Here is a 20,395-nt window from a genome sequence, read left to right as displayed (position 1 = left end):
CAAACTCAACACCATCGATGGTGCCACCACCAACAAATCAAGCAAAATCGTCAGATAGGAGCCATAAATCTGTTGTATGAAAACAACACTGGCTATTTTCTGAAGCAAAATTTTATATGCACGGGTGTTTCCTCAAATAAAATAAAAAAACGCTTAAGCTCATTCTATAATTTTCATGCTGATATTCATGAGAGACCTTTCTTAACCAGTAGCGGAAGCTTTGTCGGTTTCTCAAAAAGTAGGATTGATATAAACCACAGAGCTCAGAGCTCTGGTAGCAAATCGATATATCGTCGTCACTACGAACTCCTTTTTTTTTGCAGTAAAAGGGGATAAATTAAGAATTAACCAGCACAATCGTGAAGAACCGCCTCCACCACAAGCGGTGGACCGGAACCCAGCCAAACTGACGTGCATGTCTCTGTTCTAGCCAAGTTTGCCGAACATGACTCGCACGATTTTGCGATCTATCCCCCTTCACAAAAGAAATTGTCCTATCAGAAGAAACAAAACTACGAATCTCAGCGACAAGCTGCGTATATCTGGAGTTATCACGGCCACGACCGCGCCCGGCATCAGCACCGCTGCACAGTCGGACTCCAGCACGATTGGGGCTTCGCAGCGCTGCACGGCAAGCGCCAGACCTTCCATGCAGGCGCTCAGCTCGGCTTCCTTCGCCTCCGCACAATGAAACAAGGCACGGCAAGCAGCGAAGATGATCTGACCTGCCTCATCACGCAGGATCATGCCGACGCCTGCCCTCTGTGTATTGTCTTGAAATGAGCCATCGATGTTAAGCTTGACCCATCCAGGTGGCGGCTTCTCCCAGATTTTCACGGTTGGATTAGACTTTGCCGGACCAGGCACGACGGTCACTACAAACTTCCTCTTGGATCCTACTCATCCATTGTTATTCTTATGGTATAGAAAGATCCTACTCATACATTGTTATTCTTATGGTATAGAAACATGAATTAATGAGGAAATTGCACCTGCAGCCATTTAACTTGGCAGGCAAATACATTACTAAGGCTCAGTTTGGAGTTCCTGTGCTAAACTTATATTATAATCTGTCATGAAAAATATACATGAAATTAAGCTAAAAAATAAAAGGGGAAATTTGCTAGAGGACTGACGAGGGAATGACCTTCGAGTCCTCAACCTTCATATACCTGATACAGCCCAACAGGGGGTCCACACGAAAGCCCATCAACTATATGCAGGTCGAGTCCCTCAAAGTGCGGCTCAAGGCAAAGAACATAATCTTGCTATACCAGAATATACTGATCTGATTGTAACCTTCCTGATTATCACGCCCGAGACCTAGCCGCCAGTATATAAGGCTAGGACGGGGATCGGGAATGGGCATCCTCTACACACACGCCAGGTCTCATCTGCGCACTATAACTTCAGAGCTTCCTTGTAATCTTGATCAATACAATACACCAAAGCAGGACGTAGGGGTGTTACCTCCTCGAGGGCTTCGAACCTGGGTAAACCTTGTGTCCTCCCGTGTCCTTGTTAGTCAACGAGGTTGATGGTGCACCCCTGCTCTCCTTAGTCGAAAACCCTCGAGTTTGGGTATTGCTGAAGTGAAATTTCGTCAAGGACGCCGTTATTTGGTGCCTTTGCCAAAACACACCGCCGGAATGCGTGATTGCTCAGTACAATTACGATTTTATGGACATTTGCTAGAACACAGTACATCGACTAAAATTGAGAATTTGACATTTTTACTTGGGCGACGACCATCTTAAATCCGATTTTGAACACTTTTTTCCTTTGTACGAATCAATATTTGACATCTACTAGGGTTCGTTGTTGGTTGTGGTGGGCATTCGTCCCTGTGTTGCTGCATTCTGCAGGAGAGAAAAATGCTTCGAACAAAGAGTTTGAAAAATTCTAGACACATTTGCTAAAGAGTAGAATGATAATTCAATGTGAAAAAAAGTCAAACTTTTTATTTTGGACCATACAATGTGTTCTGGCAAATGTCCACTAAATTGTTATGGTACTGGGCAAAAACACATTCCGGCGGTGTGTTTCGGCAAAGGCTACGAAATAACGGTGTCCTCCAACCAATTTTCCTAAAAGATTAACTGACTTAATGTAAAACTCAGTTTAAACCGTACGTGCCAGCGTATTTCCCTTAACTAACGGGATCCACTAGTGTCAGTTGACCCCATCGACGACGCGCAACTCCTTTTCCCACCGTGTCACGGCGTAAAAGCGATCGACGTGCGTCGTCACGATCTCTACACACTACAGGTTCTTAACGAAAAGGTTGTTAAAAATACTGAAAGCAAACAACTTTTGGACATGCCTCGAGAAAACAAAAACTCCATGTTGGTACGTACCGCGGCTCTTCGCTCCTGCCGCGGATCGATTTGCTTTACCAAGTCTTAATCAAATTGATCGCCTCGGGTCGGTGCCGTCACACGACCAAACTTTTTGCACCTCGTGTATACACGAGGCCTTTCTCATTTCTTTCCTGATTCGTCGGCCAGTTCGGACATCATGCGTGTTTTAGCGGTTGGGCGGCTCTTCAGGATGCCTAATGCTAGTTGACTACTGTATCTTGATATGCTAGAATTTGAGAGTTGCTGCAATGGGGATGACGAGGAACGTATATAAAAAATGATCCTGCGGTTCTCGTCAGGTTGTGTGCAGTGTGCTTGTATCGACCAAGTGATTGGCCGGAAAAAGCGAACGTACGTTTTGCTATATTCTAGCCAGCTAGGCTGGTAAGTATATTGCTGGTTAATATAGTTGGACCGCATGATGTAAGATGAGTGTGCAATTCGGGTGGCTTTTTCCGGATTACAACGAAATGGATAGCGCAACTAGAAATTGCACGGCCGGTATAGTTGATAATAGGCGGATCTCAATAAATCTCTAATGAAATGTACGTGTGTGTAAATGTAAGCACCTTTAATTAGTCCGCCTCCGCGATTCTCTCTCTCTCGAATCTCGATCCCCTATAGCCACTATCGAACTGCTCACGTACTTCTCCGGTGGATGTCTATCGGCTGCAGAATCCGACCACTCCACTTCCCCTCTGTCCTACTAATCACTAGTAGTGATAGGATGGAATTACATTTTTCTTCTACGATTAGCACTGAAATTTGAAGGATACGATAGAGAAATGGGGATGGCTCGCAAAAGGTTGAACTTTTCGACTCGCCCCTACTTCGAATTACTGGCTCCGCCGCTGACATACCCACCCATCCATGATCTCCCTTTTCCAGCCTTCCCTCCAGTTAAGCTTGAGGAGGACGAGAAACCCTTCTTATCGTCCTTTTCTCGCCCGCGCGCCGCACCCGCGCGCTTACTTGCACACTCACCCTCCAAGCTAACCGCTAGCCAGGCGTCTGGCAAGGATCTTGGTGATCGATGCCGCGGCGGCCGTCAAAGGCCGGATCGATCGAGCACGAGTCATCAGGAAAATCTAACGTATGGTTAGCAAAATCGACTGTAATGCGTCCTCTTTTTGGTTTGATCTAGGTGGGGGATAAGTACGATCGACATGCACCGCCACACCGGCCGCCCGGCAATATGAAGGCTGGCCGGAGAACGTGAAGATATCAATTTATATATTATCACTACACATCTATCTGACGCAAATGATCGAGTAATGCACGACATGGCCCAATTGCAGTCGATCAACACGGAGATCAAACATTGCATACGCATGCACGCATGGAGGACCTGATCGACCAGGAGAGCATCACCTAACGCGCGTTAACGACTCCAATAACATCAACATATATTGCATGGTTTGTTGCTCCATGTCGGCCAAAAAGTAAAGAACACGGTACTAGTATATATTCGAGATAGTACCATAAGAGCTCTCGAGATAAGATCGCTCACTGCCTACGTACGGTTGATTCGCCTAGACAGCAATGTTTAGTTTAGAAGCTGCATGCACCATGCATGCATGGTACGGAGTAGCTTATCTTGAAGTATAAGATGCACCATTTCATAAGATGTGTTGAAGTATGTGGATTGCCTGTCCCTTTTCATCATAAAGATCTTTTGTTTGCGTTGGTTAGGGCATGAAGCTTCTAAGAGGTCTCGACTTTGAGACCCGGCTGGCGTAATTAAATTGTAGCCCACTTTCGGTTCACGTTTAGGCCTGAGGAAGCCACATGTGAAGGAAAATGTTGAAGTATAAGTGGATTGTCTAGCTCTTTCCATCAGTCGCGTTGGTGAGGATTGTCGATTAAGCTAGCTACTATGCTTTCCAGTACGTGCATCTATAATATTCATCCGGTATCAGGACGGCAATGTTACAAGGAGTCTTGATGATTGTTTAAGAGGTACACAATGTTATCTCCTCTCGCGAGGATAGTAGATAAGATGAAACGCGGTGGTTTTTATTTTTATTTTTATGTGAACCCTTGCTGGAAATTGGTGTTAATTAATGGACAAGGTTTAAAATTTCATTTTTTACTAAAAAATATCAAAATTGTCGGTTCTCAATTTACACAAGTTTTTTTTCTCGGTTCTCAATCAAAAGAGGAAAACGACATACTCCCTTCGTTCACAAAAGATGTCTCAAGTTTGTCAAAATTTGGATGTATCTAGACATGTCTTAGTGTATAGATGCATTCAAATTTAGTCAAAATTGAGACATCTTTTGTTGGACGGAGGGAGAACTATATTTAGGATAGAGGAAATCTAGATATGCCATTTAGCGCTTAGCCCAAAAAATAGCACGTTAAACTGAAATTTTTGACCAAAAGGCTAATATTTCAAGGCCCACAAAATTACGAGATTTCATTTAGCGATTGTACAATTCTTTTATTCAAAGCTCCATGTATATCTCCTAGTCGGAAAACCAGGGCTGAGTATCTTCCTAGCTCCTCAAGCCTCTCCCGCACAGCCCATTCTAGCCTTCTTGATCGTGAGATCTTGGCTCGAAACAACCTCGTCGTCGTCGGTTTTGGTTGATGGTGCGGCCTTTTTGTTACTTTGAGCTACATTGAGTTACACTAGCTACTTCATCCTCGTGTGGTTGCCATAGGGTCCCAATTTGTTCTGGGCCTTGCCATATCTAAGGCTCATTCGGTTGAAGAATTTTCAAAGTATTTCAACCTGCAGGAATTTTTCCTATATGTAGTATTCGTTTTACAGGAATACAATTGCTAGATTCGTAAGGTTTAAGTCTGAATTGACCTAATTCATAAGGATCATTACCATTAGGTTGGACCTCATGCAAATTTTGTAAGGATTGAAGAATGCATGACATTCCATTTGTTACTTTTCTTATTTTTTTTTCAAAAAAAACTTGTAAATGCAATAAACTGTGAATTCCAGTGAAAACGGCAACATCTAACCCAAAACCCTGATTTTCTTCTGCCATTGGGCAACTTCAGGAGTGGAGCCAGAAAATTTTGCCAATGGATTCGTCTGAGATTTGGGCATAAACTAACTATAGTATTTTACGATCTTAGACCATCTCAAAACAAGCGTGCACGGCTAAAGAGCATAAAAAGCGAAAAATAAAATATCATCTATAACCATCACATTTAAACTACCTTATCATAAGGCAGTTCATCTAAATTAATTTCTCTCCGAACACGAGACTGTAGCAGACTAGCATTAGTAGAATCTGATTGCTTGTGTCTAACGGGTGGCCTTGAAGTGCCTGCATCACGTAGAAATAAATGACACACGATTTGGCCGCTATAGCGGCACGGAAGCCTCGGTGCGACGCTATGACAATTGCCGAGAAATCAACGTTAATCCCTAATTTTGCATTAATTCTTCATTATATAACAGATAAGTTTAGATATGGCGCTACAATTTTGTATGCGATTGTGGCGCAATGGCGGCTGGAGGATGCCACAGCGAAATGATTTAGCGTGCGATTTAAAACCTTGTTGCATCATTATCTTAATCTAACGATCGTTCTTTTTCTCATAATAACGTTCCGTGGTCTAGATCAATCAATCAAAGTACAAAGAAAAACCAATCAGAACATTAGGGATTACGCTAGACATTAGACACTAGACATGACTTAGAATTGAGGGAGATCAGGTGCTCACGTACCTGAATTTTCAGATCTCGGCAGGTAGACGGCTAGTCAGATTGCCGCTGCCGTTGCCGGCGTCCGACGTCTGTGTGATGGGCGATGTGAGACGATAGAGACGAAGGAATTATGGGATTCAGAGTGGGGTTTTCCTTGTTTTGGTTGGCAGATAACGAAACGACGCGAGATTGCATAAGAATTGGAATAGAATACGAGATGACACCGTCGTGTGTGTAGAGGGTGCGGACAGATCGATCGTTCAGGGTTGCTAGCTGGGCTGTTAGTTGTCTAATTGGGCTGACTTGCCACCGAGTAAATCGGCTTCAGCCCAGCAGCACGGGATCGATGGGTTCGACCGTGATTTTTGGTTGGGTTCGGCCGAGTAACTACACATCTATTTCTACGTTACCGGCAAAAATTATTGGTGTCGGAAGCACGTCTCTATGGCAGCTTCGCCCCGGACAACTTCAGCATGCTACGTGTAGCAGAACGCAGTCACCATGCATAAAATGGCAGCGCTGGCTACAATTAAGGCAGAGCTGAGTTGGACGGACACCTGACACCGTGCCTTGGTGGGCTACGAAATTTGTAATAGAGGTAGAAAAAAAAGAGTTGGGCCAGGTCACTTGTTTCTATCCAGCCCAAGTACCAAAACCCACGGCCACGCGGAAGGACAGCGTACACCGCGATGGGCCCTTGCAATCTGCGCTCACCTCGCAATTTCCTGCCGCGCAGGCCTTCTTGCCCAACTTCCACTGCCTCGTTCTGCTAAAAAAACAACACTTGCCCTGCCTCGTCCCGTGGCCGGTGCCGGCCAGTTACAGCAGCCTCGACTCGGTGGAGCTCCCGCCTCCGCACGACTACAGCTCACTCCCGCTCGCGCTTCTGCCCCACGGTACACTGCATTACCATGGCATCGCAGCCGGAGTTCTCCCGAAAACCGCGCGTTTCGACAGCCTAGGTCCTCTCCGATTCCTCGCGCCATGCCCACCTCCTGCACGACGGAATGCCGAGCAGGGACCCGCCGCTCTCCCCGTCCTTCTTCAACTCCCTCATCGCATCCCGCGTCCGCGCCGGCCGCGGGGCCGACGCCTTCTCGCTGCTCGCGCGCATGCTCGCCGCCGGCGTCGCCCCGACCGCTTTCACTTTCGCGCCGATCCTTTCCTCGCCTTCGGTCGGCACCCGCCGCGCCGCTCAGCTGCACCCGCACATCCTCAAGAGCGGGCTCCTCCACAGTGACCCGTACTCCGGGACGGCATTGCTGGGGTTCTTTGCACGGGACGGACGATTCGGTGAGGCGCTCAGGGTGTTCGGGGAAATGCCTGCACGGAATGCTGTCACCTGGAACTGTCTCATCTCTTTGTTTGTTCAGTATGGGTATGTCAAGGATGCCGTGTTCTGGTTCAGGGGACTCGTGAGCAGCGGTGATGGCTTGTCCGAAGGGTCTATCGTTGCAGTCTTGCCTGCATTTGGGTCACCGGAGCAAGTTCATGGGTTTGCCATGAAAATTGCAATGGATTCCTTCTCAGCAGTTGCTAATTCACTGCTGAATTCATACTGTACTTGCTGTGCTGTTTGTGCGGCAGAGAAGCTATTTAACTGGTTGATGTTTACAGACGTGGTTTCTTGGAATACAATGATCACCGCATTTGCTAGGAGTAACTTGCCAGGGAGAACTTTTGAGCTTTTCTTGATGATGCAAGGTCAGGGGGTTCTGCCAGACGAAACTACATTTAGCAGTGTTCTTAATGCTTGCACCAATATAAATGGACATGAGCATGGGAAGTATGTTCACGCAAAATCTATTAAGCATAATCTCAATACAAGGGTGTTTGTGAACACTTCACTGGTTGATTTCTACACAAAATGTGTTGGTAGCAAGGATGCTCGTAAAGTTCTCGAAGAGATTTCTGATAAAAGCGCTTCATGTTGGAATGCCCTGATTTCTGGTAGGTCAGATGGTGATGTTCCAACTCTTTTTGTTATTCTCAGAGATATGTTACGGTCAGGGATTAGCCCAAATGAGTTTACCTTTTCTTCATTGCTTAAGGATCCATCACTGTTGGATCTGTGGCAGATTCACTCATTGGTCGCAAGACTGGGTTATGGCAGTAATGACTATGTTTCAAGTGCAATCATATCTTCATATGTTTCGCATGGTTTTATTTCTGATGCCCTGGCTTATGGAGCTACATTGGATCCTGAGTCCTGTACTGTCTCCATGAATGTTTTAGCTGGGGCATATAATAGAGCTCACATGTACCAAGAGACCAAGGAGCTACTTTTACATCAGCAAAGCAGTGATAATATTTCATGCAGCATATTTATTACTGCTTGTGCACGGAATGGTGATTATTCTGAAGCTTTTGAATATTTCAGACAGATGAGAATTTTGGGGCATCATTTTGATAACTATGTTACTGTGAGCTTGCTTAGTATCTGTATAAAAGTTAACAGCCTTATTCTCGGTAGGTTAGTTCATGGGCTTATCATCAAGACCAGTTCTGGGTGCTCTGATACTTACGTTCATAATATGTTGCTAGATATGTATGCTAAATGTGGTAGAATTGAAGACTGTGTGAGAGCCTTTGAGGAAATGGAAAATAGGAACATTATCTCATGGACAACTGTGATTTCTGGCCTTGCACTTAATGGATTTTCTCGCAAGGCCTTGGCATGGTTTAAAGCCATGGAAGAGGCTGGCCTCAAACCTGACAAGGTAGCAATTCTGGCAGTCCTTTCAGCTTGTAGACATGGTGGACTTGTGCAGGAGGGAATGAAGATATTCAAATGTATGGAAGCTGATTACTCGACTGAAGCTGAGATGGAGCATTACATTTGTGTGGTGGACATGCTATGCAAGTGTGGCCATCTGAAGCAAGCTGGCTCTGTGATTAGAGGCATGCCTTTCCGTCCAAGTACAATTATATGGCGCACATTCCTCCAAGGATGCAATACATATGGCATTCTAGACACTCAAGTGTGTAGCTAGCAATGGTCTTGGCAAGCAATGGAGGTGCGTGTTTGTTCACATCAATCCATCAAACTTCTTGTTGCTAATTTAATATTTAGACTACTGGATACCAGATGCGTTTTGGTTGCACAGAGCAATGATATTGCAACAATTGTATAGTTTATCATGCAAATTATATGTATGAATAATTTAGTAATGACGGATATTTAATTGCTAGACATATGTATTGATCACCTCACCTCTATTATTCACTCCAGTTTATACGTGAAGAGTGTTGATTGGAAGCATCCTCATTGATAAAGACTAAGCATCCTCATTGATGAAGCCTTTTCTGGTTGGTGGTTTATTGTGGGTCGGCATTTCTTTGTCCCCTCCCACTGGTTTGACTTTGTTTTCTACCATGATCTGGTGACTGATTACATAAGGAACACCTCCCTCTTTCTACATGCAGCAATGCCAACTAGCAAGAGGCACCCATGTTGTTGCCATCATGGTAAGAATTGGGCAACAAGCAGGAGGTTAAGAGGATGGCTACTATTTTATTTTACCTTTATTTGTGACCCTTATAGATGCAGCCCCCCGTCTCCTCAGAGACATTGTTCGCACTGGCTGTTGAAACTGGTTTTCATCCTTTGTGAAATTTGCAGGGGAGGTGTTAAGGACCACAGAGCAAAATAGATATGCGTACTGCGTTGAAAATATTGTACACTCGCTGAATTCAGGTCAGAAATGGAATATAAAGAAATGAAGATGATGTCAGGGCATAAACATTAATGAGCATCAGGTATCTACTATGCTCAGTGGTTCATTTTCATTACCTAAAGAAGGCATTTTCAATACACAGGCAAAAGGAGAGTAAAAGGAGTTTGTCCAAATACCAAGGCGCGGCAGCCACTTGAAGCCTGTGGAAATGTTGAAAATGACTGGAACGAGTTCAGTAAGTTCCCTTTTTTATTTACCATGCTTCGCTTGGATCTAATTGATGGTGACCTGCATCCATCGAGACCAATGCATTTTATAATGAACAGGATTTTGAGGACACTGTTGCCAGGTGTGGTTCCTGCTCAATGAGCATCTGAAACGTGGACTCACTTTTCGGAAATACTAAGCTCTTCCAAGGCGCCTCTTTGCATTATGGTTAGTCAGCCAAGGCCATTTCCTTTCTAGGGTGTGGCAAATCGGTTGCAGAACGGGTCAGGGGCAGAGGCATGAGCTAATTATATCAGAGGTACTATAGGCTTTTGACGAAGCATGCACATTAGTAGCGAAATATAGCTAATAGAGCATCCAAACCTGGACTTATATATATATTGCATGTTGCTTTCCTTTCCACTAGACACTGTCGACATGGCTAACTATAAAAGTTCTCATCGGTGACCGGGCATTCTTGTCCTTTTCCATGAATGGTGATTTGGTCAAAGAATTCAGATCATTATCTAATGTAATTGGCTAGTGGCGCGCCTTACATATCATGACCCCTTTATCAACCTGGGATTGCGAAGATTGGTAGTTGCAAAAAGATCCGGTTTACCAAATGCAAATCGTAAAATCCCGAGTCCTGATTGATTTTGCTCGCTGTCATCTTGTGCGTTGCATGGTCCTTGGTGTATCTCCGAATTGTAGGCAGGCAGATTGGCATTGTCCTTGGTGACGGTGTGTGGCACTGATACAGAATGGCAGCTGTGACTGATGTCTGGTCTCTCCATCCCATATTAAGTTCTACTCCCTTCGTTCCATAATTCTTGTCGAAATATTACATGTATCTAAACGTTTTTTTGAAATAGATACACCCAGTTTTGGCTAAATTTGAGACAAGAATTATGGAACGGAGAGAGTACAAAATTAGCGACACTTAATATGGAACTGGAGGGAGTACCTACATATTAGCACAATTTGTTCTCCGCTAGAGGGAGTACCTACATATTAGCGCAATTTGTTCTCCGTGACTGAAAAACGCGCAGCTTCACAGTTTGCAGGTAGGAGCATTCCCTCCATCTGTGTGTTCCTTGACAGGTATATCTTCAGTGGTCCTTTAACTTAGCATTTCACCTCATACTTGCTCAGCGGGTTGAAGGTGGTTCCCAAGACAAGTGTAGTCCCGTCTGGTGCTTCCAGGCTTTGTGGTGCTCCGTACTCCCAAACCAAAAAAAAAACACTTCATTACCATAAAGGTACAACATGTGAGTATGTGACTATAATGTCACAAAATTTCAAATGAAAATTCGATCCATGGACCGATAAACACAAAAATATACCAATATGGCTAAACGGTAGCAAATTGGGTTATGAATTGTCTGTTCCCTGTTTCTCGAGCTGTATCAAATTTGCATACATATGTTGGATTTTTCTTTTTAGACATTTTCAAAACTCCTATATATAGTTTTGGAATTGGAAATATTTGGGGCAATGGACACTACGGAGCACACAACGTGTTCTCCTATTGGTATAGACAAAAGTATGAGTCAAGGAATGACATATACAAGAAATAGCAACTTTCCCTCTCTTTCTTGTGAGTCAGGTGGCACGGCCACTGCCCAGGCTGCTTCTGTTCGTCTGTCCCTCACGCTTATTTGGTAGGAGTACTTCATTGTTTGTGTTCTGTTCTTCGATGATGGATAAAATGAACGGGAAGACAAAAGGCCATAAGGGAATTGTACAATACAATAGTCTAACTCGTTTCTAAATTTCTGCATTTGGGTCAGAAATTGGGGTAAATCAAGAAAAGGTATAAGACGCCAGTGACCTTAAATTTTGGTAACAAAATGGGGTAAATTTAGAAATTTGTTTCTAAATTTCTAGGATCTACTTATTTTTAAATATGTGTCTATTTTTAGTTTAAGTGAATATATTTACAATCAATACGGAGTAGAAAATATCAATTTGAGTAGACAATTTTGATTTTTTTGCATCAATTTGTTTCTACGGTTCAGAGTTCACCTGACCTCGAATATTTTTCCGTCCTCCACCCATGCTTAGAAACAGTTACTTCTCAATCCAAAATCGTCCTGGTTTCCACGCAAACGGAGTTCAGGGCGCACAGCGTATACACGAAGAGTGCGGGCGGCGGTGACATCCCTCTGTCACTCGATCTGTGGCGCACTAAGATCCATGTGTGGAGTGAGTAATTGTGGGCAACTAGCATACTGTGGAAGCGAACATTCATGGAACATCGGAGCAGAACAGTGGCTCATGGCGTGCGTAGGCACGGATCATATGATAATATATTGCAATAAAGTAAAGACATAAAAACAGAGAAAAGGAGAGGATCCTCCTCCTCATGATCGAACCATGATCTTCTTAGCTACTGGCATGCAGTGTACGAGTATAGTGGCCACTAGGACGGGAGCTTCATCCAACGGCACCCCTACGTGTCCTTCTTTGTCCTTGGCACACAAATGCGCGCGGTGGTTCCACCAATTATCCACACTAACGCCCGGCCCCGGCCCCACTTAACATATGCATTATTTCTTTTGTAACCGCCGATCGATATGATCCTCCTCATTTCATCCATCCTATAAATAGCCAGCGGCACCTGGCCATGAATGGATATCCGAGAACAAGCTCTCCATCTCTCTTGATCCTCTCAATTGGCTCTACCCTTGTCTCTCAACGTCTAGCTAGCTCAATGGCCGTTCGCACCGGCGCCGTTGTTGTGCTCCTCTGCCTGGTGTTGATCGTCGGCACGGAGCTCGTAGCCACGCCGGCCGAAGCTCGCGCCGTGCAGGCAGATCACCTCTACGCTGCCCCGAACACCAATGCGGGCAGCGCCGGGGGTGGCAATGGCATTACTCGGGGAAGGTGGAACCACGTGAGGAGGAGCCTGCAGCAAGGAGGAGGAGCAGGAGGCGACGCCGCTCACAAGCGGGAGGTGCCGGGCGGCCCGGACCCGCAGCACCACAACTAGACACATCATCAAGGAGATATCACGCGCCAACACCTGCGTACGTACGTAGAGCTAGCAGATATTCGTATACGTATACGTATACATAGAAATCTAGCTAGCTCCCCGTACGTGAGCACGGTGGTGGGCGCGTCGCTGGTCTATATATATCCGCTACTGTAATGATCAGAGACTACGTACCGGAGATCGAGGTATAGATCATATAATTTGCATTTGGGTTCAAGGAGGTGTGCGTGCTTAGAACCGCTGTTCTATTCGTTGTGCATCGTCCGTGTGCACGTACGCAAGAATGTGAGGCTAGGTACTATAGACACGCACGCGCGCATGGAGTTGTAATAAACGAGCGCAATATTGAAGCTCGCAAATAATACTAAGATCTGTTATATTCAGTGAAGACTACCCCTTTCATGTTGCCTTGTTCATGACACGCAGTATGTGTCAGGATATTTTGTATGGTGTTGTTTAATTTGTCCACGCGTTATATATGTTTGCTGTGACGAGTCCACTCGAGTTATATGTCATGCATGATGATGAACATCTGCCGAGCACTTCCCTTTTGGTTTTGACACCCATCATTGTTTGCTGTATAATATAAACGTGACTACATGAGCGAGAGTGACATGGACGGTTAATGATATTACAGTTAACTGGGCAGCTTTCCGTTGACTGTGACCGTAAACCGACGACACGATAGATAACGAAGAATGATATATACGGGACCAGCGCGTCATCTGACTCGATGTGGCTGGCCCAAAAAGGTGAGTGGAAGTAGTGGACAAACGTCTTGTAAAGGTCGGCAAGCCGGCCGGAAAAGTTGTTGAGAAAAAAACTCCTGGAACGGAAGTGGAGTAATATACTCCGTACATGGCACATGGCTTCGTATATGACACGCACCGTGGTGGCTCCGATAAACTTTGCAAACTGAAGCGAGGCACGTCACGTCTACCAGGGGCACTGCCGATATACTATGGGCCGGTGCCGGTCGTTCAAAGGCCTAGGCCCTCTCGGCTTTGGGCCGTGTAGCAAACTTGCAAGGCTGCATCCGAAGCAGGCCGGCTGGGCGGCACGTACCTGAACTCGCAGCGCACTCACGTACGGGTTGTTCTGAAAAAACCACGTACGGGTACGGCGCCGCCGCAATGCAACATTTTGCTCCCCACGGCCTGGCGGGCTCTCGGCCTCTCAGCTCCCAATCCCATCCATACCGAGGGCTAATTTCCTTTTTCTTTTTGAGCCCGAGGGCTGGTTGCGTTATGGATTTTGAGCTTTTGGTTAGTGATGAAACCATACGACCTTGCTCGGCCTGTTAGCCCAGCAGATAAAGATTACAAATGAGCCCATAGGCAACAGACACTACGACAAGGACAGCTTCACTCACAAAGTCACTAGGTTACAAAAGTAGCACACAAATTCAGATGTAGACAGTCGTGTTATGAACAATAGTTGAAATCAAATGTTCAATACATATTCGAATTTGATACTACTGAAATCGCGATTCCATTGCTCCAATGCACAAACAATATGCCAGGCATATGCATGTAGAGAAATATTGTAAACCAGTGACACTCTTGAACACTAACATGATACTGAACATAAAAAAGTTGTTATTGATATCTTCCTTCAAGTTTTCCTCTGGCATCTGAGGGTGGAATGGACTCAACTCAACTGAATTAATGAAAACTGAAAATTCTACATGAATGATGATAATAATATACGCACCAACTTACTAGTGCGAGTGTGGATGGGTTTGTTATTAAAACCGGTGATGCGGGGGTAAGCAAAGGTAAAACACAGAACTCTCACTTTTCTACTACAAGATGTGCTAGTATGTAAATTTTGTTGATTATCAAAATTTCTAAAATTTAATTAAACTCATAAAAAAGTATCAGCATATATAATGTCAAATTAAGATACCATAAAAATATATTTTGCAACTGACCTAATAATTTTGATTTGGAAGTGTAAATGTTGATATTTTTTAACACAACATTGGTCGAATTTTACAAAATAATCAATAAAATATACTCCCTCTGTTCCTGTAACAAGGCGTATAACTTTTCTTCTAAAATTCCCATGAACAAGGCGCACAAGGTTGCACTAAATGCTAGACATGCATGCAGCCAATTAGCAAAGGATAATAAAGACGTTTGCTTTGCATGCAGCCAACCAGTATACGCACAGCGCACTCAAGGAGGAGATTAATTAGAAGCCTGAGCTCTTCTTGGTTTTAGCAAACAAAAGTATGCGCCTTGTTTATAGGAACGGATGGAGGATGTATATGCTCCACATTTTGGAACTGAGGGACTAGAAAATGGCAGTTTAAACATATATTTCCTTCGTCCCATATTAAGTGATGAAATATTACATGCATCCAGACGTTTTTTAGGTATAAATACATTCATATTTGGACAACTGGGGCTCCGCTGGCGGCACCCGCAGCTTCGACTTCGGCACCGACCACGTGCTCTGCTCCTATGACGACTTCGCTGCCCACTCCGAGCCCAAGTGACCCGATCCAGTTGACAAGGTATCCATCGTTTCTCGCTCCCCTCCTTCCCTCCCTTTAGATCCATTTCGTGGAAAGCAGCAGTTGGTGTGACAAGCTTTGATTGAAGCTTGGGGCTAGATTTGCCGAATCCGTCTGTTGGATTTGAAGAATTTGGAACTAGGAAAAAATTAATTGGGTTAATAACTTTCAGTTTCTTCATTAAATGATGAGTTCGCATGGAAAAGTCTGTAGTTCCGCTATTTTTATGCATCAGTTATATTTCTGATTGGAGCGTATTATGGGTGCTACTGCTACGTTTTACGCAATGTCAACTCTTTGATCCGTGGTGATGGAGGGAAAACAACATTCTTATAGTCATATAGACAGCTCTACTTTTTCAGTACTTCTAGATTTTTGCATTTTAAGGTTTAACCCCTACTATGCAAGAAGTAGAAAGTTCTAAAGTACTATGAAGCATAGGAAACAAATTGTCAATTAATCGTTCATTCAAATGACATTCCAAGCTGAAAGGACCTAATAGATTACTTCTGTTAGGACTTAGGACTACCACATGAGAATGCTGCTCTTCTGTTGGTTATTTCACTTTTGTATCACCTGTCTATTCAAACAACACAGAGTTTTTTTTTGTTTCTATGATGCTAGTCCCTAGATAGGAAATGTTAAGGGACCAGCTCGAAAACCATTATGACCATGCTGGAAATTACAGAGTAATCCCCTGTATTGCTGAATGCTAGAGGCATAACTGATGTATAGGTCATCAAATGTTGCTATTAACAATATGAAAATTCCAATGAGATTTTGCATTTTAAAAATAACTTCCATCGAACCTATGCAAGCTTTCGTTGGCAATATAATTTTATTTATTTTGTCGTGGTTAAAATGCTCACCGTTTATTCATTACTTCTAGTGACTCATCCTTGTACTTTTGTAACATGATTTTCATGAGAGCAGATTTGGGAGACCATCTGTGAAAGTTTACGAACAAGAAAGTTATGCCAACGAGGATGTACTTTCTGCTGTTGAGAGATGCATGAAGAAATATGCTGATAATTTACTACGATCTCTTGAAGGAATCACTATCGGCTTTCACATCTGGAGATTTATTGCTATAAGCTTGAGAGGTCCATAGGTGAACTTTGAAGTGACATGCTTCGCAGTGAGACTGATATGAGATTGAAGTCTCTTGAGAAACATTTACATGGAGTAAGTAAATAGTAGTTTTGAAAGTAAGATCGTTTGAGAAGATATTTTTCTCATTTTTATTGTTATCATTTGTATCATCATGCCATATGTTGATTCATATATTATTAGTTCTATGAATTTCTTGTGTATGCATTCTATATTATGTCTGTAGCCAAGATCATCTTACTAGGATATTTATTACATCCAAACATTTTTTTAAGGAGTACAAAGTGGACAGTCACAACCCACAAACACGACACTCGTCACTCATGCATGTGGTGTATACCTAGGGAACAAACCCCGGTGTGTGGGAGCGGACAGCCCAGGGAACATTTTACATCACTTGCATGTGATGTTGCTCTTGTGCTTATAAATGTTTGCTCCAGTCTATTGCACCAATGTGTTTGTGCATGCTATTGATCATATTGAGTTCAGACTAAGTAGCAAAAGCTGTCGATGTAGTAAGTGTTACGTTCATATAGATTTAACCTAGGCTGCATTAGTTGTTATTCCACTTGGAACACAACCACTCTGGTTTTGTAGGTTATGTTCTGTCATTTTACCTACTTGCTGTGATCTGGGTTAGTTGAAACAAAGTACAGTTACAGATCATACAATCATAAAACAAGGCTATTTTTTCTTGTCACACACTAATTTAGAAGGCATTTGTAAAATGGTGTAAAATAGTTGTGGTGTGTATCCTTTATGCTGCCATGCCTCAATGAAGATGCAGCACATGTTTGAATTGGTGCTTACTGGTGCCAACCAGTATGACATCCTGATGGTGTGATACTCTTAATGTTGATGCACTTGATGACCTGAGCATATTTTGATCAGCCAACCCAGATCCCAATCATCTGATCCTGATCTGGATCAGGCCTGTCCCAAAGTTCAGATTTGGCTGGGCCTGTCCTACACTGACCTGATTCGCCCAAACATTTGGAAATCCCAATGTGAGCTAACCTGAATGTTTATTATGGTTCACCAAGACCCGTTAAGCCCAACGTATGATGATTTTGTTGATGACTTGGCTTAGTTCTTTGTATAGATAGCTTATCTTATACATAGGAATCACCCAAAATCTGTAATCTTATAAAAATCATTTAGGTCACTTTTGCCACACACAATAGTATCTTCACGCATGTTTCTTCCAGCATCTTCAAATCAGAAGTGAATATCATAGATACCCTGTGAGTTTGTACATGCATCGGTGAGGTTTCCCTAGGATGCTCAGGTTTGATTTCGTACCATGGTATATTAACTCTAGGCAGGCTAGTACTTCTGATCCTCTTCTCAATGGGTATATGCTTGGGGAGGTTCTCAAATCAAATGTCCTTCACCCTTTTATCTAGTTCTATGCACACTGCAAGTTAGGGAGTCTTTATGATGGAAGAAAAAGTTTTGGACTTATGGATTGTGCCTTATACAAGTCATGAGTGAGGAGGCTTGTTGATATTGGATACTTGGCCAGTGGGCCTTGCATAAATCGTATTTAACGAGGCATTATCAACATGTATCACTGTATGTGCCTAACCCGTGCCTTCAGATTTCTAAACATCGGTATCTCAACACAGAGCTGACATAACTGATGATCTATCTCGTGGCAACATTCACCAAGAATTTAAGCTTTATCCATGTCGCCAAGAACTGAACATGAAAAATGATATTTTCTACTTCCCTCTAATAAAATCTTTTTGCATTACCTGTTGTGCACATAGACTCTTCACTGGTCTGCTGTATATACTTATGTATTTGTACAAATTGGAAGCTGCACTTAAAAGCATACAATAGATAGGAAATGTGATGATTAACGCCTATATTGTTTGTTAAGAAACTGTGAAGCACGCTGACCTTGTTAGAATTCCAAGTATTGACCACATATTGTTAGCCAATAGTTCATTACTTCATTTTTATTGTTTTACATGTGGATCACATTTTTGTTTATATATTTGATAGATCTTGAGCATTGACCCCTTGTTTAGAAGTTGTAACTGGGGACACTTTATATGATTCAGGTGCACAGGTCTATTCAAATCCTTCGAGACAAGCAAGAGTTAGTGGAAGCTCAGAAGGAGCTAGCCAAATTTCAACTTACACAAGATGAATCTAAAAAGAAAGAAGATGTGCCAACACCTTCTTTCCCCGAACAAAAGAAGCTTGAAGAAAAGCCAGATGCAGCAGGTAAGCAGCTGGCATTTGTGCTGCGTCATCAAGTGAACTCGTCGTCACTTGCACCAAGAGCTTTTGAACCAGTTCAACAGTACAATGATCAACCTATGCAGCAGACAGCTCCTAGCTCTCTTGTTCCACACCAGGATCGTTATGTTCTTAGCCAAGCCATTGTTTACTACCCACAACACCAAGCTCCAGGCAACCAGGACACACAAGGGTAGCAAGCACAACCAGAAGTGCAATACTTGCCAGTAAGGCCCCAAGCTCAAGATGTACCAGTCCATGCTTCATCCCAGCCTCAGTCAGCAAATCAAACACAGACACAGTCTTACCCTCCTTACCAGCAATAGTGGCAGCAACAATCCTCTCGTTCATCTCCTTCAACAGTGGCACAGCCACAGCAGACTTACTCGCAGTCATTTCCTCCACCTGTGCAGCAGCCCCAAGGCCCCCAACTTTCTAATGCTAGCAGTTTCCAACACAAGCAGTGTAGCAACCCCAGTTGTCTAATGCTCAACAGTTTCCTCCTCCACAACTACAACCACAACAATCCAACTCTCATCTCCCTCAGACAGTGCAACCTCAACATCCTCATGTGCAAACTCAAATGAGACCTCAGACTCCACCGAACTACCCTCGTTATCCACCCACCAGGGATTGAACCCTACCCTTGATACTCTGCCCGGCAGTGCGGGTGTGGCTATGCAAGGACCATACAACACTGTTGCTCCATCAGGTGGGAGTCATTCTAAAGTGCAATATTCATACGGTGGACCTAGCATCCCACCATCTCAGCCACTACCGCAGCACAATACGCAAAGGCAACAACTACCTCCTCCAAGTCAGGGGTCCTATGTCGGCCCGCCGCAATATGTACCACAAGGGCATTTGCAAGGTTATAACACAAGGTATGGCTACCCGCCGAGTGGTCCTTCTGCAGTCTAGGCACCACAGATGCCTCTTGGTGGTGCTGGTGTGAATCATCCAGGGTCATCTCATCACAAGATGCGTGGTCATCCATATGGAGAGATGGTTGACAAGGCAATCACCATGGGATATCCAAGGGACCAGGTGCTGAATGTGATCCAGAGGATGACGGACAGCTGCCAGCAGATAGATTTCAATGCATTGCTCGATAGGCTGAACGAATCAGGGTCTGGAGCACCCTCTCGTGCGTGGTGATTTCATTCAGGTTGGGGTCTGTTTTCGTTGGGCACCAATCTACAGGCGTGTGCTACGAGTGGTACCGTGTTATCTAAATAAATGTGAATTGATATGATGTTGTCTATTACTTGTCCGTACGATGTACTCCCTCCGTTCCTAAATTCTTGTCGTTGTTTAGTACAAATTTGAACTAAAACAACGACAAGAATTTAGGAACAGAGGGAGTAAATATAAACATCTTATCTTACCTATTCTTTAATTTGGAGTTTGCATCCCTCGTATGTCAATTTTACCAAAATTACATCCACTGCCACCGCAAAGTCGCCGACACCCGATCTACTCTTCTCTTCTCGTTCTCTCACGTGCGCTCGGTACAGAGGAGAGAGACCAACGACAGGAGAGGACGGGGAGGCCGCCGCCGTCGGACTGCACCGCCAACGCCAACTCCGACGGACGAGA

General features: G+C 43.9%; 1 protein-coding gene and 1 pseudogene across 2 annotated transcripts; both read left to right on the top strand.

Annotated features, from left to right (window-relative positions):
- The first annotated feature begins 6,793 nt into the window (after positions 1 to 6,793).
- LOC104582865 (pentatricopeptide repeat-containing protein At3g58590) lies at positions 6,794 to 10,448 on the top strand. Of its 2 annotated transcripts, XM_024458169.1 has the most exons (6): positions 6,794 to 9,050; positions 9,266 to 9,342; positions 9,460 to 9,501; positions 9,656 to 9,730; positions 9,853 to 9,945; positions 10,037 to 10,448. In XM_024458169.1, the coding sequence occupies exon 1, from the start codon at positions 7,041 to 7,043 to the stop codon at positions 9,024 to 9,026; it is 1,986 nt and encodes a 661-aa protein (XP_024313937.1). In that variant the 5' UTR covers positions 6,794 to 7,040; the 3' UTR covers positions 9,027 to 9,050; positions 9,266 to 9,342; positions 9,460 to 9,501; positions 9,656 to 9,730; positions 9,853 to 9,945; positions 10,037 to 10,448. The 2 variants fall into 2 exon arrangements, with proteins under 2 accessions (XP_024313937.1, XP_024313936.1); XM_024458168.1 differs by having other exon boundaries at positions 9,266 to 9,501.
- Positions 10,449 to 15,331: 4,883 nt separating this feature from the next.
- Positions 15,332 to 19,954, top strand: LOC100844275 (annotated as a pseudogene).
- The last annotated feature ends 441 nt before the right edge of the window (positions 19,955 to 20,395 follow it).

This window comes from Brachypodium distachyon, chromosome 2 (assembly GCF_000005505.3).
Source record: "Brachypodium distachyon strain Bd21 chromosome 2, Brachypodium_distachyon_v3.0, whole genome shotgun sequence".
Taxonomy (NCBI): domain Eukaryota; kingdom Viridiplantae; phylum Streptophyta; class Magnoliopsida; order Poales; family Poaceae; genus Brachypodium; species Brachypodium distachyon.
This window is presented reverse-complemented; position numbering and strand designations above follow the sequence as displayed.